Here is a 26,839-nt window from a genome sequence, read left to right as displayed (position 1 = left end):
GAAGACTTGTACTTGGTGGAGGCTCAAAGAGGCAGCATGTTTTCTAACTGATCGTCGTAGATGCTCCGCGATCGCAGCAGCGACGCGGTCGATTTCAGTCGATCGCACAGTTCTATTTCGTGGGCGACTTGAATGACTCGAATGAATAAACGTCCTGTCGCTCTGAACTATTCTACCTACGACTTAATTACCTGATTGCTGAGGGAGTCACTTACATTGCGGATTTTAAAGCGATTACAAAGCGTACGTTGTGCTTCACTCAATGAAAACTTATTGCAAAGGTATGCCACTACTGTGTACGTGCGGTCCGCATCCGTGATTGAAAAAAATCCGCACTCATCACGTACCGAACGCTACCACTCCCCTCCCGCTAGCCCCACGCGTTACCGAAAAATTTGTGCTTAAAGTTTAAAAACGGCGCTGAGAGACCCTTTATAATATACAATATGTATTGACAAAATTTAAGTTTTGGTGAATTTTTGTCGTAACATGAAAATTCGAGTTTTCCCCGATTTATTCGTCACAGATCTGACGATTTTTAAAACTTGTACCGGCGATATAGATATAAATTGAAAAACCGTCCGTTTTACAGCTTTTTAAACTTTAGCTAAAATATTAGGCGTGTGGTCAAAAAGCTTACAACGTATAACGATACATTGAAATTTATTTTTGCATCACGAACATTATATAAACGTTTTCGCAATATTATAATTTTAATAACATTATATTTTCATTGCATTGATAGTTAACGGCAAAGAACTTATAGAATTATTGGAATATCACGTTTATTTAGCTATTTTGTTTTTATTGTGTTTTATGTTCGTTGTCGTCTTGGCGCATCATTCAACATAGCCATTGCAGTAATCAAAAGGATTAAAATATTGGGTTTAGAGACACTCTAACCGTTGATGTAAACTGATTTAAAAAAAATCTATTATATAAATAGCTGATCCGTACTTCGTACCGCCGAGCAGTAAATGAATGTCGTTTTACAGGTGAGCTATATTCAATTTATATTTTTAAGAAAGTAACGGTATGAATTCAAAACAAATATTAGGTCAATAATTTATTAGGTAATTGACACAAAGAGAAATAAGTATGTCAATCCAATTACTGATATAATTCTACATTTTTTAAATCTTAAATACGCCATTCATCCGAGAATTGTGGACATATATTGTCGAGTCGGAACTATTGAATACGTTCTTTAAATTAACGAGAGGATTCACCGTATCGACGAACTTGATTAGCCAATAATCAAGACTTTTTACCATGACGAACAAAGGTAATTGGCAACTTACTGCAGATGTCGTTAGTAAATAAAATCTTAACGTAGAACTCCCAACCTGGTGGCAAGAGAAAACTCGGTGGTTGGTGGGTTGGAGTTGTCTAAGACGTCTAAAGAGTGAACAGAGTGTCATACCTTTAATAGAGACTATAATAGGTTAGACTTAAATTACTTATTAGTCTTAAGTTAGGCTAGATCGTAATGTTCCATGATGTCGTAGTAAAGACACATGTATATATATATATATACATGTGTCTTATATATATATATATGTATAAAAAAACTAGTCAAACAATTATTATAAAAGACGTATTATAGTATATTAAGCAATCATGATAAAATATTATCGTTACAAAAGTATTGGTTATATCTTTGCTTATTAATCAAACGAAGCCATAAAAAATACCTATAGTCTAAATAAATGAAAATTTAAATGTAAATTATGCATCAGAAATATCTAAGCGAGCCCAATAAGCCAGGCTATACATCAAAAGCTCAGATTAAATTAAAAAGTTCGTTGAACAGTAGGTAGTTACCGTGTACCGGGCGCCCCTCACCGGACCCTCGTCAATCCAACTTCAGTCGTTTCTTGATACAAACCTTTCACTTTGCAAATTAAACAATATCGCATTTCATTTAGAAGTCACCATTTTGATGGGTCGAATTAGATGTTCGTTAAAGAAAAATAATAGCTTTATGAATCATACCTTTATTATGAATATATTTTCATGATCGACCTGTCAATTGTTGTATTGTGCCAATTGTTACGAGTGCGGTTCTATTCATGAGTGATTGGTGAGTAAAAGAAAGAATATTGAAGAAAAGTACACAATAGTTTACGACGAGCAACTTCGAACATAAAACTTAGTGACACGAGCGAATTTAATTATGCTAATGGTTCGCCTCGGGTGTTTCCTATCTCATGATTTATTCTTAATCTGATGTAACGTTACAAGTTGAGGCCGTATTTGGATTTAGAGAATATCGAATTCGTTATGCGGTAGTCTCAGAAGTGGATATGAATTATCTTTTCTTTATAGTCTTGCTTTCCCTAAAACGATTTTGTTGTTGTTCAGTTGTATACTTTTGGAATGTATCTACTTACTGATTACAAAAAGCTCCAAGATGAATTTGTGCAAAAGTTTATTTAAATAATATTCAGGTTAAATAGGTATGTATATAAATAGAAATAATATATTTAAAAATATACTTTCAAGTGTAAAGGTCAACCTTTACAATTCTCACCTCTCAAATAAATTTAATTGTAAAACGTGAACGGGGAGCTAACGAAGCTAAGTCTTGCTGAAAAATGCTTCTCTCGGAGAATAGTTGTTAGTTTTAATTCATTTATGTAAATAGAAGTCGCCCTCATTACCGCAGCACTCGAAACAAATTTCTAAAAGACTTACGCCCTTTACCTTGTGTAAATTGTATATATACATAGATACCTACAGAATATGTATTATTTTTATATATTTCATCGATTTACCAAAGACTAATTATTTATATATAACGTATAATCAAAATCAATTAATCAATGAATTAATTTTGATTGAGTTCTAATAATTCTATTTAATTGTGATATGAGTTATGACAAACTAAATGACTATGAAGCTGTATGAGTTATTTTAGGGCGAGTGCTAAATTTAATCAATTATAAGTAATATAACATAGTATTGACAATTTCTTAACCGTAATAATAAATACTTAGTGAACGACATAGCGAGTTAAAATTGTTCTGAACTCTGTACCAGAGTGAGATACATTTGTCATACATTAATACAAACCATACACCGTACTAAACGTATATAAAAATGGTTATTGCTGCTACAAATAAAATCAAATATTATTTATAATCTTATCAAGTGGCTGTATTCTCAGTAACTTTGATTATTCGAAAAGTTTCACCGCGCTGCAAATGTAACTTTTTGGCAGTTTAATGAAAAGTAATGTTCATTGTAATAGGAAGTTTGTGCGTGAATAAAAAACTTTTTAAATAACTGTCTTCTTGACTATCGCACCTGTCGGCTAGTGTCCGCAGCCGTGAGAGTGTCGGCAAAAACATCACCAAGGACCGGACATTGTATAATAAATAAATATGCCTAAGTTATTTTAAGTCTACCTGTTTATAAGATAACCTGATTCTCCAAGTTGGTGACTTGTATAGGTACCTACTTTATAGCAATTCGAAATTTATATATTTGTTAAATAAGTTTTGTGATGCAGTACGCTCTTTCTTTAGACAATCAGGATTTCGCGACATGAAAGTTCTGAAGTAGACTGACAATGACTGACGAGATGTTAAAAGAAAAAAATTGAACTGTTATTGCAAATTATTATTTTCAAATTCAAATGAAAAGAAATCTGCGCTTCTTGACATTGCAATTAGTTGTAGTAAAATAGCTCGTGCAATCCACGCTCACTAGCGCTAGCGAAACCGCAAAGATTTATTGACGCCTCGAATTAGCAAGGCAATAAAGTTTTTCATGCGACTTCCTTATACTTGTACCAAAGTGAAATACTTTAACTTATTGGTTTTCTTTCAAGTCAACTTTCCTTTGACGTTTTTTGAACTGATTTCTAAGGACTCCTTGCTTAAGAGAATTTGTGCTAAGTAATGTGAAAAACTAAAGTGGGCCTGGGTATCCGGAAGCTTTATCCAGGAAACATCTTGAGGGAAGGGTGCTCCCTTCCCTCGGTAAAATAATATGCGCTGGTTCGGATGTCGCGTGTCAGAATAATAAAAAAAAGAAATCCAATATTCAATCAAATGCATTATTGTTGTTGTTACGTTATCTATTAAAGTTCTTGGCGAAGCATTTAATCTTATCTACTGTTTTCAAAAGAATAAGCACTAGAATAAAACGAATTCAATACAGTGTTATTTCCATTTACAGTGTTATTTTTGTTATAAATTATCATTGCTATTTAATATTATGAAACTATCTGTATTTTTGTAATAACTCTTGTAATGATGTGATTCTGGTGTAAAAAAAGACAATATTTATGTTATATTATAATTTCAATGCCATCTATTGCTATTAATAACCTCATTACATAAATAAAAAAGTTAAACTGTTGCAATCAACACACGAATCGTAGTTTCAGCACAGTTCCTTCATTTGCTACTAGATGGCGCCCAAACACAATTTTGTAGCGATCTTTTAATTTTCGTAGTACAGAAAGTCCTGAAAAGAATATAGGAATTGTAAATTATCTATTTATTAACTAATATACAGAAACATGTGATTTTGACCTATACAATCGAAATACGGAGGAACATATTATTCGACAAGTTGGCGATTAGCTCTGTTTGGGACTCAAGACAGGATATTTACAGGTACACAGGTACATATTATTGTAGTTAAACTAAATGATTTACTGTTACTATTCCTGTGGCTCTTACACTTAACAAAATCAGCCACTGTTATTTTTATAAGAGTTTGTTTTAATTGTCTCATAATTACTACTGAGACAAATATGTACATGTGAAACGTAAGACGAAACGCACCAATTATTTCCCATTATTGTGTGGCCATTTTGGATGACACTTCGTGTCGCGGGCTAATCATGAACAAGCGAAACGCGCCATCTTTTCGTTTTTCGTTCTTTTAGTTCTCTATGAGTCTTACAATGAGAAAGCAAGTCCCTAAAACAGCAGCTTTGTAGGAAGCATCCATCTGTGGTAAGTGTATGACAAAGTTATCCCTATCACCATGACCGCGAGTTAGACCGTTCCAGCGTTTGCAAATGGCACCAATACGTTTCTTCTCATTGGAATACAACTGAAATTAAAAATATATTGTTTAAAATAACGTTTCCAAACAGGTTCCAAAATTATTTCGTCAGATAAGTTCACATATTATGGCCACTATCAATACCAGCTAGTGACATGCTAATGTATTGAAAGCCTCGTCGATTGGACCGCTCGGTTCTTCTCAAATTGGTTATACATAAAATATATGGGCTTAGAGTATTTTTATCAACAATTAGGTTTTAACATTTGTTGCTTCTTTATATTGTCGCAGAATTTTTTTAACAATTTCTTACATAGAATTACTAAATACAACATCTTTAAAGTACCGTTCGTCTAAAACTTTATCCTAAAGAGCGCATAAAACTTCTAATTTACATTAAAATTATGTGCGGTAAAAACACACTACTCCTTTTTAAGTTATCCAAAACGGAGAAGATCTCGCTGCTCTTATAACTAAATTACGAAATACTTTTACCCTAAAATCAAGATTTTTTCTTGATCAACTCTCACCTCAAAATCACACTGAGAAGTTGTAGAGACGGGGCCCTTGACCCGTATGACCTGTCGATCGTTAGTGTCATTTATGGTGAGGACGGGCTTGAAGAAGGTCACCTCTTTACGAACGATGGCAGCGAGCTGACCGCAAACACTTACATCCATTTTGTCCTGACCCACGCTGTAGGGACGGCGAAGTTTTATTACCTGCAATATAATGTAACGGAAAACGTATGAAGCTCCGGACACTCGTCTATAACAAAGTTAATATATAAATATCCTCACTAAAGTGTTAATTTAACCTACTGTATAAACAAATAGCGCAAAGACGACAGTGAACTCGATATTCCTACTAAAAGCTGACATTTTGTAAACATTCTGTTATTTACGTTAGTTGTACAAGTACATATTTGATTTTATTTACTATTTACTTCGCAAGCCAGTGGTAAATAATAATTGTGGAGATATACATTTCAGTTGGTAATAATTAGGTTAGTTTGAATTAATTAACAAAAATAGGGTAGGTTACGTAGATAACTTTCGTTCATTAATCATGTTAATATACACCAGTATATTATACAGATCCACATAGCAATGTATACTTTTTCCTATACGCCGTTTTTTATTAGAATGGGTACTGAACTGAAGTCCATACAGTCCTGCGATGTAGCTGAATAAGTATTCCACGCAAATTTTTTTTGGATAAAATGTTTTGTTATAGACATTACAGTTTGAGTGTTCGTGAATAACGCTTCCTTGCTGACCCCTAAGCGTTAATTACAAAATCGCTTTAACGCACGAAAAACTTATGTTACAGCAAAATCTACAAGGGTCGTGAGAATTGACAAGGGTCCGTCTTATATACAGGTCTATTTGATGATTCTTTAATGTTATTAAATCGTGTATCCGTTATATTTATCTCTTTATTTAATAATTAGGCGCATCGAAGATACATGTTACATGAAGTTGCAAGATAGAATAGAAAACTTATAAAACCAAAATCTTTGCAATCAATTTTGAAATTTTGTGTAATACCAAATTCAGTCTTAAAACGATTTGTAAATCGAGTTTTAGTTCTTTACGTATACCTACCTATTATTGAGCGCAAAATGAGCTTGTAAGATAAAGTTTTAAATAGAAAATATTATAAATGTCGGTAATAAAATATTCGTTATTTCGAGACAAGATATTCTCTAACTAATAAAATAACAAGTCAAGAGAGGAAACCTATAAAATAAACCAACATTATGATATAACTGCGACATGAAGGAGCGATAAAACACTTTCTGTAATAAAATCACCATAAATATAACACGCGAGGGTTCACGGTTATTGTCATTAAACTCCAATAAACCAGAGTTACTCAAAAAACTTGTGGTCCCACCGCTCTAACCCTTTCTTCTATTTGCGTAACTAGTACGTGCAAGGTTCGGTGTTTCACAACTATATTCTCTAAATTGATACGCCTGGCCGCATATTCCTAATACGTCTACTACGTATCAGCAAGTGCGTTGAAGTATATTATATATGATTTACATTTTTATAGATGTAGTTAAGCTTATGAGTGGTTTATATAAATCTCACCTCTCTATCGTTTGTGTCGAAGACATCAATCTGGAACGTCCTAGTCTTTCCTGCTAGAACCTTGTTTACAATACCACAGTCTTCCTTGGCGTAAAGCAACACCACGCCCTCACTGCTTGTCACCACATACTTGCAGTTAGGATAATCTGCCGTCTTTTCACGAACCACCACACGGTCTAGGGAACTTAGCTGTTCAAGGGCTGCAAACGGTAATTGTTTATTATTCGGCATTATTCGACATACCATTCATTTGTAAATAAAATCTTAGGGTAAATAAACACGTCGATTATGTCCGTTTCGATACAATTTACTCATTTCATTTAGGTACTACGTTGATTAAAATGGGGTATTTTTCGAAGGGATATACTTTTGTCGCGATGAACGCTTACTGAATATATTTTCGATCATACGACTTTCATTACATGACAATGATCCTTCTTTACCTGACGTACACGATCGATGTTTATCGTAGACTTTGTTGTAAGTGTTAATACAAGTACCAAATTGGTTTAACTGAACGAATAACTAAGTAATTAAGGCAAATAATGCGTAACATGAGGCTTGCAATTCAATAGCCTAAGCTGATACCGCTCTTATGTAAAGTTCAATCTCTTTCCATAATTAATTGAAAAAAGAAAATGTTTAGACAAGACTTTCATTTAATACATTTTCGTACCAGACCTAGGTGATTATTCGATAACTTACAACGAACAGTCTAAATAAAAATAATCATTGATCAGCGCCAACGCACCTGCCATGGGGTACTTTATGATATTTTCATTCGAAATTAGTATTTCTAGTTTCGTCTGCTAAAATAATCTTATGTTCCAAATACATGCAAATATTATAAAAGTCGATAAACGCGAGTGTTTTAATACATAACGTATAAATTTTTCATGCGATTTTTCTAACAAAAATTAGAGTTATCAAGAGATTTTAATAATAACATCTGTAAAACTTACCATTACTTTCTTCCGGCGACGACATTGAAATTTATATTTAATGAAAATTGATTTTAAAAACTTTGGCCTGAATTTATAATTAATTCCTGACAAAATGTTTAATTCTTCAAACTCAACCTTTCAAACGATGTTACTAGAATACAAATATTAAGAAGTACAGAGATTCTCAAGAAATAGTATAAAAAATACATTTGTTAATTTCGATCAGCGAATTTATCATCTCATAATAATAATACAAAAAAATTGCAACACTATTTTCATCTTGTTAAATGGAAATTGGTTAAGTATAGAGTATCGAAAATTAACTACTAAACACGATTTATCACGCTTGTAATGTTTATTATTTCTTCCTTACTATTTACAGTGTTCAACATTTATTGATTTTACTCATCCGTTATTAGTTGAACAGCTCTATTAAATAAATAATGACCACATGTTTCAGCTTTTATTTAAATCTAAAATCCTTCAACCGTTTTAAATTATTAAACATACTATGATTACTGCAGTCAAACTTAAATTTAGTAAAAAAATTTAAGTGTACACAAAGCAGATTAATTTAGAAAATATATTACTTCACATTACTATTATAATGATAAATACGCAGTTACTCTCAATATCAAAGAAACTAAATTGTTAGTAATTTATATCGAGATAAAACCGAACTCCCGCCTGAAGGCAAGCGCTACGATTCAACCACTGAAAACCCATTTTCGTAGACGCACAAACTTTTCGTACTTAGGCACAGTTCATAATAAGATCAATACTGTAATACTTTACGTGTTATTTATAATAATTTCGATTATTATTTTAATGTGCAATAAATGGCAAACAAGGCGTAATTTATCATTAATTTTAATTATTATGTTACAGTTTGTATATTGTATGTTCAATACTTATCAAATTTCGTATTTAAACTTGATATATTAGTAGCTTTCTAGTAATCGATGCACAAATATGTATTGTAATTTTAACAAATTTAATTGTCATTTGTAATTAGTTATACACAATTTAACTAAATATATTTTAAATCGTGATTGTGTACACGGCCTTACTCGTTAATGGCAATACTTACGTGTTAGGTATGAACCGTGGTTTCAACTGGTGGCTTGTTATGTAGGTGGGTGTAACGTTTATGTTTTGTTTTCACCTCTATATTTAATTTGTTGTCGATCTATTATTACGTTAGAAATACATAGTTTATTTTATAAGGTAAAGGACACAAGTAGTTTCAATATATTATGATAATTTTAATCTTTGAAAGATATAAACTCAATAAAAAAAATAACATTTGTGTCTTTAAATTTAACTGTATTAATTAAATGAATTCATTAAAATTGTAGTCAATTACTTACTTAATATCAAGTTGATAAGGACAATTGTGTTAATGTAGCCCACAATCAGCATTATGTATACTTATGAAAACAGTAAAAAATTATATATTTATTAATTTACATATTAATAAATATATTTTATCGATTTCGACGACCTGAGATTCAATTCCTCACCAGCTCTTTATCCGTGAAGGTCAGCGAGCAACAAATAGAAATAATCAGTTGAATCTGTTTATCATCAAGTGGCTGTGAAATTATGGTATGCTTTTGATGAACTCTTGATGTTTAGTGTGAGGTGATTGTATAATGTATATCCAGGGTGGTCTACTGTATTGTGTTTATGTAGACTTTATCATTACTATGACAACTAGCTATTGCCAACGATGTCGATCGCGGGATACTATCGGATAATAATACAGAGATCAAGCCATTCCAGCTTTAAGAAATAATTTTTTAATTATGCGATAAATGCACTGATCTTTGTTTGGATCGACATGGTTTTTTCGATATTACTAATATAATTAGAATTTTTGAATCAATCCTCTTTATTCTCAATAAAATTATATATGCTTTTTTTACCGTTGTTACGTTTATAACTTTTTAGTTATTTCATTGCCATTAAAATACAATCATTTGCTTTATTGGACCTAGTATGTACACTACATCTCAATGCAAAATCAAATTCTCACACCGACAATTTTGTTACTACTATTTCATTTAACCATTGGAAGAGCGGGGTACCCTGATGTACAGGTCTCCCTAGACTTAGTTCAGAAGCTCTAATGCCTGCTAAAACTTGCTATTGAATAAAGAAATATTTTTTTTTTCAATAATAATATAAATGTCTATAACTGCAGATGGTCAAAAACGGTAACGGAATGGACTGACCCAAAAGGAAAAGAAACAAGAGTAGAACAATAGAGCGATGGGCCGACGAGATTTAAATGATAGCTGGAAAAAATTGGATGACGACGGCAAAAAATAAAATAGGGTGGAAAAGTCGGCCTTGGAGGCCTTCTCCCGGACAGGGGCCACCCACATCTTAGAGTAATAAAATTCTATATATGTATGTATATCTATTTTTGTATAATGTATGTGAATAAGCAGTGGATGAATAAAAGCTTATTATTATTATTATAATCTACGTACGATATACTGTATATCTAAATAATAATAATCCCGAGGCCCTTTATCATTTTTACTATATAGACAAGTAGGACTATAGGAAAATTAGTTTTACATTATAATTAAAAATACTTGCATCCTGTATTTTTTTTTAGTTTTCCTGTTAAGTCTGGTCTGGTAAAGCTGGGCTCAATATCTCTGAGATTTATAATTCGCTTAAATAGCTCGAATTCGCTCGTCCTAACCATCCTACATATATATTATGCATTAGTTCAGTAGAAAAAAAAACAATTTTCAAATCAGTTGATTGTTTATTAAATACAAAACCACAAAATTATATTAACCTAATCAGTCAAATGAACCTATCACTAATCTGAAGTAGTATTGCACGATGATTCCAAATAAAAAAGTACGGTACGATTCCTGTGAAAGTTTACGATTTTCCAGTGTCGCTGGACTTATCTTGGATCGGAATTGTCCTTTCTTGCAATGGTTCTGATCGGAACGCTACCAGCTTCAGCTTGCCTTTGTCGAGATGGCACTCTACGCGCTCTGGAGGGAATCCTTCTGGAAGAAAAAATCGTCTCTCAAAGTGGCTCCTGGTCCAGCCGTCCTCTCGTTTTATCTCTTTCTTCCCTTCTACCATGATCTCGTTACCAACCGTCTTGACCTGGATTTGTTCTGGCGTAAAATTCTGAACGTCTAAATGTACTTCAACCTTTTTTCCGTCGATCTTTACCTCGGAATCGGAGTAGACACCTTCGATTCCGTGAGGTTCGCCCTCCAAAGGAGTCGACACTTGCTTGATATATTTTACGGGGTCTCGGAAAAACGGATCCTTAGAGAACACTGTAAACGGATCCTCCAAAACCCTCACGAAGGGATCCCGATACGTGAGATTTCTCAGATGACGCAACCAATACGGCACAAGAGACATTTCGCTTTGTTTTGTTCACACTACGTTCCACACAAAGATATTGTTTGTTTTCAACTGATGCAAGTGACGCGCTCTGTCGTTTATATAGTGGCCGCGACTGGCGCAATCTATCGTCGCGAGTTTGCATGATGTTTCGCGAAGTTTCTAGTGTAATCACGAATTAACTGTATAGTAACGCCATCTGTTGTTAAGTAGTATTCTATTGTTTATGTTCTTGTACCTTCTGTGCCGTCTATCGTTGCTAACCGATAGGCGTTTTAGTGCCATCTATTGTTCAATAGCATTTATTAATAATGTCTTTGAAATGAAGTTTTGATAAATTGTTCAAATGAAAAAAATAATAAAAAATTAGCTTCAGAATTACTTCCGTGAAAAAAGGGGTTCGTTATTTAACTGATCCATGCGTTTGTCGAAGTATTAAGCACACACGTCTGTGTAAAATATTTAGAAGAAAATCTTACATCACGGTTAGTCTTAAAACAATTCTTCATTTTCAGTCATATATTATAAAAAAAAATACCTCATCGACAATTGATCATACCGTGAGAAATTGTTGACAAATTTTCAGATTTTCTTACTATCTCTTTTAATCTACTACGAAACCTATACACTTAGGTTTATTGCAGACGGGAAATGATGAAATATTATACGTCTAAGCTTAAGCGGGGATTAACCAAAGTTACTCGTCGTAGATTTTATTTTATGTAAGTAGGTATGTGTTCAAATGAAACAAGAAATGGGTCTCGTAAAAACAATATATAAGTTTATCGATAATATTCTACACCTCTAATTTTTGACTAATTTCGTTTTTATTCAATCATGGCTGATATTATGAAGTCAAAATTTAATTGAATTACATTAATTGTTTGGTCTGGAGCCGTTACTAGCGATTTTATAAAATATTGTATATTTTACGAGATATTTAAATATAAAGAATTTGGCGCTTACTTCATTTTTTCTCCACGAAACACTGTATCGTCCGGCTCATGTCACGCGAACTTTGTTTCACCAGTCAGTCTTATAACTTATCATAGAAAGTGTATCGAAATAATATTAGTTTTAAGTTTTTATAATATTTATTAGTATAGATAATATTCGGTTCTGATAACTACACTTAGGCCCAGGGTAGTAAATTTGGACGCGGTGCCCCTTTTGATATAGGGCTTCTCTTTCCACGTGGTTAAGCACTGTTAAAGCTGGCACTCGTTAAGCAAACCGCATATTAATAATTTGCCTAATTGTATTGCATATATATAAATGCCCTTGAGTAACCCTTGGTGCAGAAAATTCGTAATTATGTTACTACAGATCAGAAACCGTTGCCCCTCGGTGATTACATTTTTCACTACAACGGGCGGAAAAAGACGCGCGTGTGGAATCATAAATTTTGCTAACTTTAGGACTGCTCTTAACTTTGCTTATCTAGACGTTAAAAATAACCATCTTACGCATCGAAAGCTTACTTAAACTGGTACGAAATCGTCACTGTACACAAATAATTGTTATGTAGCGGATGCTAATCGCTCTGATACATTTATATAAATCATTACCAAGTGTCAATGACGCACGCAGAGTCACTGTGGAAGGGATTTTCGCTGGCATTTAAAGACATGTTTCTTTTATTGATAAGCTATAGTAAGTTATTCCGAAAACCTATACTAAAATGGAAGCCAAACTATTTGTATTATTAGCACTTTGTTACACAGTGTCCAGTGTTCCCATAAACACTGATTTCAGTAAGTAATTTTCCCGGCATATTTAATATTTCTTAAGAATAAGTCCTTAATTCATGTTGAAATTTTGTTTTAGTATCTGAAGAAGTAGCTGCGAATGATCATATAATCATGAAGAGATTTGTAAACCCTTCGTTGCCGTTGGGCGAATTTTCAAGTGATAGTCTCAGTCGAGTACGAACAAGGAGAAGGTACAATCAAACCTAAAAATCCTTGATGATTGATGAAAAAAGATGATTTGTTTTTTCTATCTATGTATAGTTTTTGACATTATATATCCTACACTTATGGGACTAACCGGAAATGCAAAGGGCCATTTCGCTCACACAGGTCACTGCTGACAATAAATTGGATGGGTCCCCGTTATGCCTGTATTTTGTACCTATTTAGAATTTAACTTTTTCTTAATATATTTTTTTGCTGTACGACCTTGTTCGCATGGAAGCAGGAAAACACAAATACTTATCACAATATGTCACTTTATTTAATACAGAGATTACAGATTCATCTTCTTATAACATTTTATTCTTTATTTCAGTGAGGAAGACGAATGTGAAAAACTCAATTTATGCAAGTTGCACGCCAGATCTCAACACAATTTTATGGCGGCATTTCAATTGTATTTTGTCAAGTAAGTTATCATTTAAATGCTTATTTCATAGACCCAAGTGTTTTGGAAATGTACTTAGTATTCTATTCAATAATAATTTATAACGTTTCAGCAAGGAGAACGCAAGACTTTGGGACCACCGGGCTCATACAATGTCGGAGTGTTATCAACTCTACAACTGCTATAGATAATAATAAGATTCCCTTGTTATTATTCATTAAGACACAAAAACAGGCAAAAGCCTATATATAACAATATCATCATTACTTTTCGTAAGTACGAGAGAGTAGTCATCTGGAGGAAATCACCTGGCGATAAAGCAAGAAATATAGTGGGAATTAACATAGAAATACGTGAAAGTATTTTTTAATACAGTTGCTCAAAAAGTGGCGTATTGCTGGGACGTATAGCGTTCGGGATATGTGACATACTCGAGCTTTTTCTTTACTTTTTCCGAACTCGTGCGTTCTCTTTTCCAATTGTCAAAACAATGTCTATTAAAAAGAAAAAAACAACCACGAAGTTTTTCCTAAAAAAATCGTTTTACAAAAAGGAAAACAATTATACGAAATTAATAACAGTTTATCTTAAACAGTAAATATGCAAATATAATATATAATACCTAAAACTTCCCTAGTTAGTATAAAAAACTGTACCAATTTCAATGTATATGTGAATTTTAAGTTTTGTAAGAAATAAATGATTAGTTATTTGAGTTTATTGTGATTACTTTTTTATTAAATTTCGCAATTGTATTAAAAATAGGTAGTAACTTGTTCCAACTGTCAACCCTCACCTTTGGCTGCGCCTCGACTCGGGTAGACCTTTGTCGGAACTCTTTGCAATGACAGGCTTTCCGCAATTGTAATGAAATATACTTATATATATATATATATATATATATATATATATATATTATTATAACTATTACTGCAAAATAAAATATCCCGTACAATACGATTCCTTCCCTCCCTCATAATTAGTAAGTCTAAATGAAACCGTTAAGGATAATTAAAAATATTTTAAAATAACACACAAAGTACCAACAATCCGTTTTATTTCACAAACACACAACTTAAATGCACCAATATACTTTATAAATTAATAAGTTTCACGAAATATCAATAATTTCATATCATGCAGTCGATCTTCTTATTTATAACAATTTTAACACAATAACCTTTAATACTTATTTAAAATAAAATAATTAAATGTATAGGAATGCACAACAGCTGTAATTATACTTCAACCTACTTTGAGAATAAAAAAAAGAAAACATTTCAGATGTCAAAAATTGTACTATTTACTATTGAATTATTTACTAAGTGGGAATAGACAATAGATGAAAACAAATAAGCTAAATTCTATTACAATATAAATAAATGGTATCTGTATAAAATTAGTTTTTTATATAAAATAGTAAGCAATACTTCTCTAGAGAAACTTATGAAAATCGGAAAATGAATTACTGGATAAATACAGAATATTATATCAACCCGCTTTTGAAGAATGAGCACGACCATATTCACGATTACCAGTTTCTTCCGACGACAGAACGTTTCACTGTACCTTCTTCCTGGGCAGCTTCTTCGTGGCGTAGTCGGCTTTGATCTTGGCCAAGATCTTATCGCGATGGAAGTACGCGGCCGCCAAAGCGAGCAGCAGCGGAACCAGCAGAAAGGAGCTGGCACGGAGCTCTTGTTCCGACGATTTTACCTTGACGGATTTATCGGGAATTTTATTACCATAATCGAGATTCAAATATTATTATTATCGAACGACAGGAATATTCAGAAATAAGCGATGTTTTTTATTACGCGGTAAAGATCAGAACTAAGAATAGACACAAGAGAAAACATGAAAACTGACCTTGGCCACGAAGTGTATGTCGAAATGTTTGTATTTCCCGTCCGAGAAGAAGTAGACGGCCGGTTCCTCGTACGAGTGCGTGCCTTTGGAGAGCGAGGACTCCACGTTCACGACGTACGACTTGTTGTCGGCTTGGAGACGAGGCAGAACGAACATGACGCCCGGGTTGGAGGACGCACTGCGAGAGACGACTCTCAAGTTTCAGATTTGCTAATTAAATTATATTAATATTCTTCACATTGCTAGATTTCAATTTACCTAAATCCCGAGGGATCCACCTTCGTGGAGTAGACGGGCTGCTTGGTGTCGTCCAAGGCCAGCGTGAGCTTCAGGGTGCGATAGTGCTCGAAGTCCGCGTGCACGAGCACGCTCGCGTCCGTCAACTGCGTCGGTTGCATCACGATCAGTTGCACGTTCTCTACGTCTTTGCCGTGGACCTAAATTTGTCGAGGAATGACGCAAATCTGAATATCATCTCTCGCATACCGATGGACCCAATGGCAGCTTCGCGTGATCATCGGAGCGCGGGATGTTCAAACTTCTCAACTTTCTTAGTAACTTTGAAGGTTGTGATTTTTTAATATTATTATTTTGTGTATATTGTAAAGTTTGCATATATAAAAATTAAATAATAGGGGCAACGGGTGACTTTAAGAAAAAAAGGAAAGGAAATAAGGTGTGAAAAACATTAAAGATAATATTTGAATAGTGACCTCTATGGGCGGATGGGCGCGTACTAGTCTGGTGCCCGCGAGGGCGGGCGACGCGGAGTCCTTCAGCTCCAGGACGTACACACAGGACGGAACCAGCCCCCGGATCCTAAACATTTATTTATGTTCGAGAATTAGTCAAGTTTCAACAGATCCGACACACACACACTTTACTATATTAATCAAAAGTTCATATTTAGCAGTCGGTTGAGATATAGACGTAAAATCTATTACAAACGTATATACTTTTTATTTCATTCATTTAAAGTTAATAATATTGCAAGTGATTCACCTGAAGTCCCCGGAGTCGGAGGCCGTGGCGTCCTGCGAGAGGCACCGCGACGACGCCTCGGAGGCCTTAGCCCTCACGGCCACGCCCCCGGCGCCCGCCCCGCCCAACGACACCACGCGACCCGATACCGACCATGCCACACGGGAACCGCTGAAGGTAAAAAATATATTCACTTTGTTAAAGTAGCTGAGAAGTAAAAACCGGTCGTAAAAAGTTTTTCCATTGCAAAGTTAAAGCATAATAATCATAAATAGATATCAAGCAATAACAATAAAATAAAAGTGAGGAATGAAGTTTCTAAACTTCATTCACCGCTAGTTCTCAAATCAAAGGCAAAGTGAGTGAGAATGAGAAGAGCTGCCAATAAACCCTCGGTTACTTTTTTAAATCATTAAGATTTTTTATGCCATTATATCTTTGAATTAATCTAGTTATAATAAAAAACATTAAATTTCATGGAACATAACGCTGATTCATGGTCCGTATCAGGTAATTGAATTAAATTTTGGGAACAAATTCGATTAGATCTTCTAATATGTAAGACTCATTACTGCTGTGACCGTGAACAATATTATTTTATACCGCTTTTATAAATTGTAAAGAAAACTTTAAATTTCCCAACTCATATAACGAAATTCGCGAATATTTGTTATTCTCACCGGAAGACCAACTGCGAGGTCTGCATCTGCGGCTGATCGATAACGGCGAGGATGTGATGTGGAGGAGTGAAGCGGTACTCCTTCATGTTGGCCTTGACGTAGTACTGCGCCGCGGGCAGAGAGCCGAACGCGATCCGGCCCGAAGGACCGCTGGCCACGTTGCGACGGTACGACCCTCCGGACACGGACACCAACGCCCCCTGCCGAGTCGGAGACGCTTAATTAGATTTCTATTAGGAAAGGATATTTTGACAACACGTAATAAACTACCGCCACCATACCTCGAGCGGGGTCTCATCGGCGTCGTCGACCAACAGCACTTGTATTTCGGCCAATTTGTGTGCGGCGATGATTCCCTCCGCGTCGGGCTCGCCGAACGAATAGGACTCCTTTTCGGCACTGACGCTGTAACGCTTGTCCGCGGCCAACGGACCGAAACCGTACACGCCGTCCTCTTTTGTTATTTGGGTCAGCTTTATGTCGTCTGTAATTCATTTTAATTTATTGAATATGAATCGTATCAAGTCAAATAACTATCTAACCATAGATATAGAATATTGGGGCAAAGGACCGACAGGCTCCTTAGCCTTTCGACTCTATATATGTAATACACCCAAATTCCTTCTAGGCTTCACTGACCGGAAGTGAGAGTAACAGTGGCCCCCGCCACGGGTGGGTCAATGCGACCGGACACGGTGAGCGCAGGAGCAGCCCGCACCGTGAGGGCCACTTCACATCGGCCGGAGCCCACCAGGCGTTCCTCGCTCGGGGTGAAGAGCAGATCGCTCGACTGGGGCACCACGGTCACCACTTCACCCTATCGTTTCAACATCATTGTGTAATTATTTTTATTTTAATCAAAACAGTGTTTTAAAATTTGTCTAATTTAATTGAAATCCAATTACAAGTAGCGAGGAATGGCCACTTCTAAATCAAAAGGTGTACCTGAGCCAAGAACAGGGTGTGTTCGTAGACATGTCCGGCATCGGTTTTGGTGTGCGCCGGTTTGACGATTGCCGGTTCCGCGTCAGACTCGAGTCGGAGCGTCAGCTCTGCCGCCTTCGGAGATATGACGCGCACCGTGGCCGAGTGAGAACGGGCGGTGAACTCCACTGACTGCAAAAAAATATTGTATAATGCCTAACTTGCACAATTTTATAAATATACTTTAATTAAATAAAATAGTTAAGCACATCTGGATATGTAATATGCTACAAACATTCATATCAAGTTCGTCCTTCACTCACGGGTACTTGGCTCCGTTGGAAGGTGACAGTCGCCTGCGCAGGTTCTACTCTGTGGCAACCGCGCGGCGTCAACTCGTAAGAGCGGGCTCGAGGCAGACATTGCTCACTCGGCCCGGCCGAGATCGACAGCACGCCCTGCGTGTCTCCGCTTTTGTATTCCACCTGAAGAGTGGGATTTAGAATGTTGAGTTAACGACGTCTCTTACAAATCAACTTCGCTCTTTGAGTCGATCCACGATGTGACCTACCTCGATATCGTGCGAGCTGTGCACTCCGAGCACCAGTCCGCTCATGACGAAGTCGGGCACGGTCGCCTGAGCGGACACCACGGCCACGTTGTGCGCCGAGTCCTGCCAGCACACCGCGGAGCCCTCCACCGACACCTCCACGCTGCCCGGGAGCACTTCCGAGAACGAGTACGAGCCGTCTGCCACGAACGGCGTATGAGAAGACGCGAAAGCTTTTATTAATTTAGACAACCTTTAAACACTCGTATACTAACCCTCCTGGATAGGTACGTGGGTGGGATTTCCGACGTAGCGGCCGTCGGGGGCCAACGCTCGCAGAGCCGCCCGGAGTCCCTTGCAGTCGTCGCCGCACAGGGCACGACCCGTCACCTGCGCTCGCAGCTGAGAGAAGGACACGCCCGACACGGCTTCGCCCTCCACCGCCACTTGCGACCATTCCGGGTAGAATCTGAAATTTTCATGTGTAGGATGACCCTTAGAGCCTCTAAAGGGAATACGAAGACGTACATCATGTCGTTAAGTTTTATATTAATTTAGAAATAATAGACAATAGATTGTTTTATTAAATTGATATGTGTGCGATACTTGTATAAAGGTCTGCTTTTATACATTCATATAGAAATGACCTCCCCCTTAGTGACCAAAAATTTATATACATATATGGTATCTTGACAACAGTATTAACAGTTTTCAACGGTGAGACTTATTTATTTTACATGATAATAATGTGGTATCACAAACTTACTGTAACCCATCTCTATGCTCTTGTTCGGAGACGTCTACGCGCGCCGAGTACGTGCCTGTCGGTAGAAACGTACACCACTTGCCTGGAATATATTAAATTCAACTATTAATTTCGATTTTGTGTAAAATAAATATAATATACAGAAACAACTTTTGTTAACCTGGCCCTATTGACATAAAAAATAATTATCATCTTAATAATACTTTGAAATTAGATAACAGAAATGTTTGTATTTTTTAATATATGAATATAATTAAGTCTGTACAAGGAAGAATGTACAGCATCACCTAGAATCCAGTAACCATTTTAGTATGGGCCAGACACACTTGTCTGTTTCAATGGTACCGACCATTGAAACCATTTACTTAAAATAGGGTAAATTCAAAGTCAAACTCACCTCACCCTTATATAGTCCTAATATAGAAAATATTTAAGTAGAAATAGTTAATTATGTAGATTTCTAAATTGAATTACCATCAGCATCACTAGAAACGAGTACAGTGGTGGCCGTGGAGCGCAGAGTGACAGTGCGGGGGGGAGAGGGGGCGGGGGTGATGGAACCGCACACTCGCCAACGGGACACCACCGCCTGAACACTACCACTCACACCGCTCGACGTCACTACCACTTCGAGGGGCTCCCACTCACAGTGCTCTGTGGATTATTTAAAGCAAACAAATTTATAGAATTATGATCCACACTGTGTATGTCATTAATAATGTTTATAAGTACTAAATTTACTTATAAACATTATTAATTACTTTATAACTGTTTCTACAGCTAACATAAATTATATTTCATAAGCAGCAATTAAACATTAAATATAGCCAAATGTGGAATACAAAAATTTTACAGTATTCAAACCTTACAAATCCTCTGAAGATATAACTATTCATGAAACTTTACTTACTTGTATGTAGTTGTGGTAGTCAAAGATTTCAGATATTTCTAATTTCTTACTTTTATATACTAACCATGTTGCAAAGTGACAGTATAAACACCAGGAGTCATCGAGGTAAGTGTGAATTTTCCAGCAGAGTCCGTTGTCCCTACAGCTTCACCATTCACAGACACACGAGCTCCAGGTACTGATTTACCTCCCTTTGAGGCTATGACAGACCCCACGACTGTGAATCCTGTAACCTGATAAATAATATTTCAACTTCATATGATAATTGACATAACACACACACAAATATATAGGAAGATAAATTGTTTAAAGAATTTATCTGCCTTACTTCATTTTCAGTATCAATGAACTTATTTAGATTTAAAAAAAATTATGAACTATTAGGCCAAAGTAAGAGTATGCATTTGTAAACACAAAATTGTAATACAAATCATTACCACTTTTCAACTCACTTCAAATGCATTCTTGATGTATTGACTGTCATGATTAACATCAAATGAAACACTTTCTGGTTTGATATTGTAAGTTATAGAAGCTTGCCCTGGAGACTTGCTCATTGCTAACAGTTTATATTTCCCGGCTGGCACCAGTCCAAAGCTGAATTCTCCTAATTGATCAGTAATAGAATAACATATTGGTGAATCTGGAACACCTTGGAGTAAAGCTGTTTTACAACCTTCCACTCTGAATTTAGGGTTCTCCTGAAACAGTGAAAATAAAGCTGTGTGTGAATTTCTATACAATGCCATTTTATTGTTGATATCAAAATTTATAAACTTGCTTTTGATCCTCTTTAAATGTAATAGCAAAGATTCCATTGTTTGCAATGCATTGTTTTGCTTTAAGGAGTATATATAAATATATATATATATATATATATATATAGTTTAGAAGAAAACGAATGTATATACAACATTAGTCCTCTTCATATTATTTAGCATGGTGGTTATGGTTTTTCCAAGTTTTCTGCTATATAATAAAGTACAGTCAGTTTTTATGTATTGACAAGTTCTCACCTCTTTAGAATACAAGAGTACGTGAACACCAGGTATGGGGTTACCAAAAGATAAAATAGAACCAGTGACATCATAGCCTTTCACAGCTAGTACTCCAACTGGCAGCACTGTGTTACCTTCTTTTACATGCACATCAGCTTGAGCTGGTTCTAGTTTCCATCTACAATATTTTGTGAAATATGAAAGATTTGAAACAGTAGTCCTTACCAAAAATAAATACTAACACATACTTTAAGTAAAAATGTTGAAACATACTAGTTACTTCAATCTTAATGCTTTATTTAAAATTTTACTATTAATTCCATATAATATGTCAGACAAAATCATGTTTAAAGCTATTTTTTAAACTAATAACTTTGACTTTATAAATACAAGTCCAAATTAGGTTCTATTTACCTGCTATGAGAAGCTTTTAACACATATTTGCCGGGTATTACTGGGGTGAAGTGAAAATCTCCACCAGAGCTGGTAACCGTGTTTCTTATTTCTTCTTTATCATTTACTAACTGTACAGAAATACCACTGGGACCAGACACTTTGCCTGCGGTGATTACTTTACCCGTAATTCCAAAACCATTGAAAGAAAAGTTAACATCCTGGCCTTTTGAACATTGGTCTGTTTCTCCATCAACCGATAATTCAACTTCAGATGGCTCAAAGCTCCAACCAGCTGGAGGGTGAACTTTTAGCACGTAATCTCCTTTTTCATAGAGTGGTACAAAATAGTACCCATTTGTGGGTGCACATTCTGTTTTTTCCAACAAAATTCCTTCTTTGGTATACCTATAATGTGAAAACCGTTCCTGTAGCCAATTTATCATAAAATTAAATTAGATTAATCTGTTTGGAGGTTAACTTACAGTCCAATTTCAATATTAGATACGTCTAAAACTACGTGACTTTTAACAAAACCTCCACATCCTAAGATATCATTTGCAAAGCATAGATTTGCACTTAACATTAGAATACATAGTACAGTAACAGAATTCATTATACTTGTAAAATTAATAAATTTAAAGGAACATTTTTATTGCTATAGCCAGCGCCAAACTAGAGTGCGAAGTTCGAACTATAGCCAGTACCAAAGTCAACTAAAAAGCAAAAATTGAAGGTTGACATCACAAACCAGATAAATTATATTAAACTCCCAAGCATAGAATGAAAATCTTCTAATGTTACCAGACCTAAAGAATATAATTATTTCAGTAAGTCATTCATAAGATTTTTCATTTATAATTCCCAATTTTTTTTCAGTTAGCATTCAGAATACATATTTTAAAAAAATCGTTTTGGCTTAAAAAAAAAAAAACAAACGCATACAGCTATCATATGGTTTTGTCACCCTTTGACGCTTTTCTTGCAATCAAGTGTCACTTTTAACTTCTGTCTATTGTTTCTTTTTGTCTTATGTTTTTACTTTCAAAATCAAAATATCTACTTACGCGTTTTAGTCGCTTTTAATTACAAGATTGTAATAATTTGTGGTGTCCATTGATCGTTTGTGTTTTTTCATATTCTTGTGAAAGTGCAGTAAACACTATCGGAATAATAGAGACTGGACACGACAAAAGTAAGTTATAATATTATGTTCTAGCGTAACCAGCCACCCGATCGATATCGAAGATTTATGTTTTCTGACTACTCTTACAAGATATTTAAATACCTTCATACGAATAGTAAAAAACCATATTGTGTTTATACGCTTTATTTATTAGTTCAAATGCCTTTATTTAACAATCAGATTTAATAAATTAATTATGGAAAAGGCAAAATTGAAAAGGAAAACCTCTGTTGAAATTTACATCATATACTTTACACTTCATCTACTGCCTGCATTAACAAACATAATACATGTATGACATAGTTGAACAAAATGGCATGTAGTAATAACTTTCTACTAAAACTAGAAACCTCTTATATTAAATTTCATTGGAAACTTCTATTTACATAAAAATACAATTGTTTCACAACCATTAATGTTTGTGGCATATGAAATTTAACCCAGCATTGGGTATTATGGTTGTATTATTTCTAGCAAAACAATAATAGTTCTAGATAGATAGGCACAATATGCTGATACTTCACTTAAAACTTTATTATATTAGTGTACTCTGGTACTCTAAAAAACAGTACCAGTGAAACTGTTTTTATTTTTAGAGAATAACTGTCATTGGGTATAAGCAATTTGAAGTATAACCACAATATTAAGAAATATGTCTCTTACATTCTGAATGCCTAGTTAAATAGCTAATAAATATAATTTTAATTTTCTGAATTACCACTTTCAGAAAAAATATGTATTCCATTTCAAAATTTAAATAATCTTGTCTAGTTTTACATGGTGCATAATATATGTACCTACATCTTGTAGATTATATTTATGCCCTTTGTCTTGGAAACAACTTTTTTTTCTGCCATTATCACACATTTCAGGTAATTAAGGAACCCGTAAAATAAGTGCAACCATATGAACTATTAAGGCAGGTATAGTTTGAATATTAAACAATAAATACAATGTATTTTCCAGCCACTAAATTTTATAAAAAAATATTATTATTATCAACTTTTCAAGACCTAACATATGTATAAGTGCGGGAATTTTATATAACTTAACAAAATGTTCATGGATGAAGTGACAAGTAATTTAAACACTTTTCATTCCTCTTTTTCAATAATACTTGGTTAATTGCTTTTTGATGACATGGAGCATTAGCAAATTATTTACCAACCAATTACCATTCCAGGCCAAATTTCTTCATTTTTATTGAAAAAGCAATAATACCTATAATTTACATTAATGATCATCAATGTTTTTTGTTATTAATACAAATTTTTCAAAGGTAATATATTTATCTCTATTAATAAAACATCTTCATTAGTCTTCATCATCTACATTAAAAAGGTTTTAGAGCAAGTAGCAGGTGCGCGGTCTGATCGTTTTCCGAAGTGCGGTGTTCACGTTAAATTTGAATAAGCCATTATTCGCCGCCCTGTTATTGCTCGAGTGGTTCTTTTATAAATCTCGAGCCACTGATGCCGCCTACGTTTCGTTTTATTTAAATCATTTAATTCCCTACCAATTTGAAATATAGATGAGATTGAAACTTTGGTTACAATAACGAGACATTATTGTCGTCTCGGTATTTTGGAGATGTTTGTATTTCAATTTATCGGTTAAAGTCTGTGTCCTTCATTGCAAGTTTTGATTAAATACTAAACTCTCTAGATTATATTTCATTTATTGTATATTTTTTTTATGAAATATTATGTAGAAGAATAATTATGAGAAAGTGTTTAATTTAGTGTGTGAGTGGTTAACATAACATGTGTATTTGTAATATTGTAAGGGGTTTTAAGGGGTTTTTTAAAAACATAGCACTATACATATTTGTTTATCTCGCTAAAACTAATGTTAGAAAACTTATTTACAATATTTACCACTAATATCCAATTCCCTCCGATTTACCCTAAAGGAAGGAGGTATGTTACGAAGCATGTTTGTAACAATCAAACTTTAATTGAATACGTGACTAGTGAAAACCCGGTACGTTTACTAATGAGAATTGTTAATAGTTATTAATTAATATTAATGCTACAAATCATCAGAACAAACGCTCAATGTCTACAAAGTTATAAATCATAAATTGCTTTATATTGAGTTTCATAAATGGATTTAATTTTCTTATTATTTTTGGTAATTCTATTTATTTTGTAAAGTCGTCATCTTCAAAACGTAACAGTAAAGCCGTGTATGTTTTAAATTTGGTACGTTCTTTTATTTTGTAATAAGTTCGGTCTCGCGTAAGTAATTTGCGTGATCTAAACCAGTTTGGCCCGAAACTTGTTTCGTTCCGGCAAGTACAGCCCAGATTCCAAGGTGTACCGATTTTAATTCATTTTGTATTGGAAGTTCCGCTGAAGTATCGTGGAAATAATCATTAATTTGCTATTAAAGCCTCCCAGCAACATAAACAATGCTTTTTAAGTAATTTTGTTTCTTCATTACTTAAGAAAACTTTGATCTTGTTAATCGAGATAGAGATTCTTACTTTTGCAAGAGCTAACTGTATTTTCTTAAGCACAATGTCCTTTAATCTTCGCATTAGTAATTTACCAAAGCCGCGAACTCTCTGTCAGTAATAAATTGTTTCGAGAAACAAGATTAATAGTTGATGGCTGACATGTGCTAAATGAAAGCACCACTTAAACTTGTCGAATTAATTTGAAGGCATTTCGAGAAGCCATTGGGATAATGGCGGCCATATATTAATGTTTTCTTTTTACCTGAAATAGATAAAAGATTTTAGTTTTAACTGTTACTACACCAGTTCTAGCCAGCAACGCATAACATAAAGTTATGACGTTAAAGCTTTTCCGCACCAACAGACTTTCACATTCATATATAATAATGGAAATGTATTCTAGACTACCGGTAGTTTTTTTAAGGTGATCAGATATAAATTATAGAATTTAATTAACTAGCTTTATTTGACCATGGTATTTGACAGTTTCCAGACAAGCAAAGCTTAGTTGTTGGGCCAACACATACGTAGTCTATACATATGTAATGGTGGTTGACAAGGTCACTGTCTTAATTTTAAAGACAACTGACCATATTTGTTATCAGTTATAATTTATATTTTTGGCATCGGGACGAGACGACCCCATCGCCCACTGGCGAAATAATCTGTGATAGAGGTTATTTCACTAGCGCAATCAGTCAACTCCTTCCTAGTGGGAGTGCCATACTGTTGCCTTCGGGCTTCAACCAAATGGCAGTACCACTGTCTCTCACAAAACCGGCGTGAAGTGATGCAATAAGTTCGCCTTATTGTACTTGCGTTTCGTCCGGTGAGAGAGATTCCCGGAGTCTAGCCCCAACGAAAAAAAAATTAGGTGGAGACGAAAAAAAAAGCTACCCAGTACCACACGCGCTCGCGGTGAAGAATCCCCCTCTGGGCGTCTCCACAGGGACGCTCAGCACCCGCTGGTGGACACACAGGCTGCTCCTTCAAATTTCGGGGGGGATCAATTAATTATTTAATTAATGCTATGTATTAAAATTAGTACTTGGAAACATTAAGAGCTTTATACTTTCCGAGAATGATAATCACAACATTTATTTTTAGTATAAATTGCTAACGATAGTCGATACTTCACGTGAGTTAATGATTGACCTTGAAGAAATTATTTCTTGCATATGCAGACACAAAGTAATGTTCCCTCCTAACCCTCCCCAACAATTAAAGAAAACCTTATCAAGAGCATTATTCGAATTTATTTCGTTTTCTCCCAACCTCCATTTTCTCGGAGTATAAAGC

General features: G+C 34.8%; 5 protein-coding genes across 16 annotated transcripts in view; 2 read left to right on the top strand and 3 right to left on the bottom strand.

The window, feature by feature from the left end:
* Nucleotides 1-4,322: 4,322 nt before the first annotated feature.
* LOC123714669 (phospholipid scramblase family member 5-like) lies at nt 4,323-8,760 on the bottom strand. Its single transcript, XM_045669034.1, has 6 exons — nt 8,659-8,760; nt 8,087-8,219; nt 7,125-7,324; nt 5,556-5,747; nt 4,921-5,073; nt 4,323-4,476 (listed from the first exon to the last, which is right to left on the bottom strand). The coding sequence occupies exons 2-6, from the start codon at nt 8,109-8,111 to the stop codon at nt 4,453-4,455; spliced, it is 594 nt and encodes a 197-aa protein (XP_045524990.1). The 5' UTR covers nt 8,112-8,219; nt 8,659-8,760; the 3' UTR covers nt 4,323-4,452.
* Nucleotides 8,761-10,840: 2,080 nt separating this feature from the next.
* Nucleotides 10,841-11,561, bottom strand: LOC123714670 (alpha-crystallin B chain-like). The gene has a single exon (XM_045669035.1). The coding sequence runs from the start codon at nt 11,477-11,479 to the stop codon at nt 10,976-10,978; it is 504 nt and encodes a 167-aa protein (XP_045524991.1). The 5' UTR covers nt 11,480-11,561; the 3' UTR covers nt 10,841-10,975.
* A 1,536-nt stretch (nt 11,562-13,097) lies between these two features.
* LOC123714266 lies at nt 13,098-14,666 on the top strand. The gene is made up of 4 exons (XM_045668473.1): nt 13,098-13,215; nt 13,289-13,403; nt 13,751-13,843; nt 13,935-14,666. Exons 1-4 carry the CDS (start codon nt 13,143-13,145, stop codon nt 14,011-14,013), a joined length of 360 nt encoding a protein of 119 aa, XP_045524429.1. The 5' UTR covers nt 13,098-13,142; the 3' UTR covers nt 14,014-14,666.
* Nucleotides 14,667-14,853: 187 nt separating this feature from the next.
* On the bottom strand, nt 14,854-22,599 carry LOC123714177 (nodal modulator 1). The gene is made up of 19 exons (XM_045668353.1): nt 22,379-22,599; nt 21,915-22,301; nt 21,519-21,678; nt 20,955-21,203; nt 20,567-20,735; nt 20,067-20,246; nt 19,593-19,674; nt 19,102-19,295; nt 18,848-19,026; nt 18,600-18,761; nt 18,298-18,468; nt 17,992-18,169; nt 17,634-17,836; nt 17,353-17,552; nt 16,694-16,843; nt 16,405-16,510; nt 15,950-16,128; nt 15,692-15,869; nt 14,854-15,538 (listed from the first exon to the last, which is right to left on the bottom strand). The coding sequence occupies exons 1-19, from the start codon at nt 22,507-22,509 to the stop codon at nt 15,383-15,385; spliced, it is 3,414 nt and encodes a 1,137-aa protein (XP_045524309.1). The 5' UTR covers nt 22,510-22,599; the 3' UTR covers nt 14,854-15,382.
* A 344-nt stretch (nt 22,600-22,943) lies between these two features.
* Nucleotides 22,944-26,839, top strand: part of LOC123714553 — a 70,587-nt gene continuing 66,691 nt past the window's right edge. For all 12 annotated transcript variants that reach the window (XR_006754330.1, XM_045668852.1, XM_045668859.1 and 9 more), the window contains exon 1: nt 22,944-23,088. The gene's annotated coding sequence lies outside the window, so the exon portion shown is untranslated. The remainder of the gene's footprint in view (nt 23,089-26,839) is intronic.

This window comes from Pieris brassicae, chromosome 9 (assembly GCF_905147105.1).
Source record: "Pieris brassicae chromosome 9, ilPieBrab1.1, whole genome shotgun sequence".
NCBI lineage: Eukaryota > Metazoa > Arthropoda > Insecta > Lepidoptera > Pieridae > Pieris > Pieris brassicae.
Note: the sequence above shows the minus strand (reverse complement) of the source record. Positions and strands in the feature narration are given on the sequence as shown.

Coding starts and splice junctions, on each gene's coding strand:
- LOC123714669 (XM_045669034.1), bottom strand. CDS start 8,111: ATGTCGTCGCCGGAAGAAAGTAATG. Junction 5,748..7,124: donor TCGACACAAACGATAGAGAG/GTGAGATTTATA, acceptor ATTATATTGCAG/GTAATAAAACTTCGCCGTCC. Junction 4,477..4,920: donor TAGGGACTTGCTTTCTCATT/GTAAGACTCATA, acceptor TATTCTTTTCAG/GACTTTCTGTACTACGAAAA.
- LOC123714670 (XM_045669035.1), bottom strand. CDS start 11,479: ATGTCTCTTGTGCCGTATTGGTTGCGTCATCTGAGAAATCTCACGTAT.
- LOC123714266 (XM_045668473.1), top strand. CDS start 13,143: ATGGAAGCCAAACTATTTGTATTATTAGCACTTTGTTACACAGTGTCC. Junction 13,216..13,288: donor TCCCATAAACACTGATTTCA/GTAAGTAATTTT, acceptor ATTTTGTTTTAG/TATCTGAAGAAGTAGCTGCG. Junction 13,844..13,934: donor TTTCAATTGTATTTTGTCAA/GTAAGTTATCAT, acceptor ATAACGTTTCAG/CAAGGAGAACGCAAGACTTT.
- LOC123714177 (XM_045668353.1), bottom strand. CDS start 22,509: ATGAATTCTGTTACTGTACTATGTATTCTAATGTTAAGTGCAAATCTA. Junction 19,027..19,101: donor CCACGTACCTATCCAGGAGG/GTTAGTATACGA, acceptor CGTTCGTGGCAG/ACGGCTCGTACTCGTTCTCG. Junction 17,837..17,991: donor CACTGTTACTCTCACTTCCG/GTCAGTGAAGCC, acceptor AATGAATTACAG/ACGACATAAAGCTGACCCAA.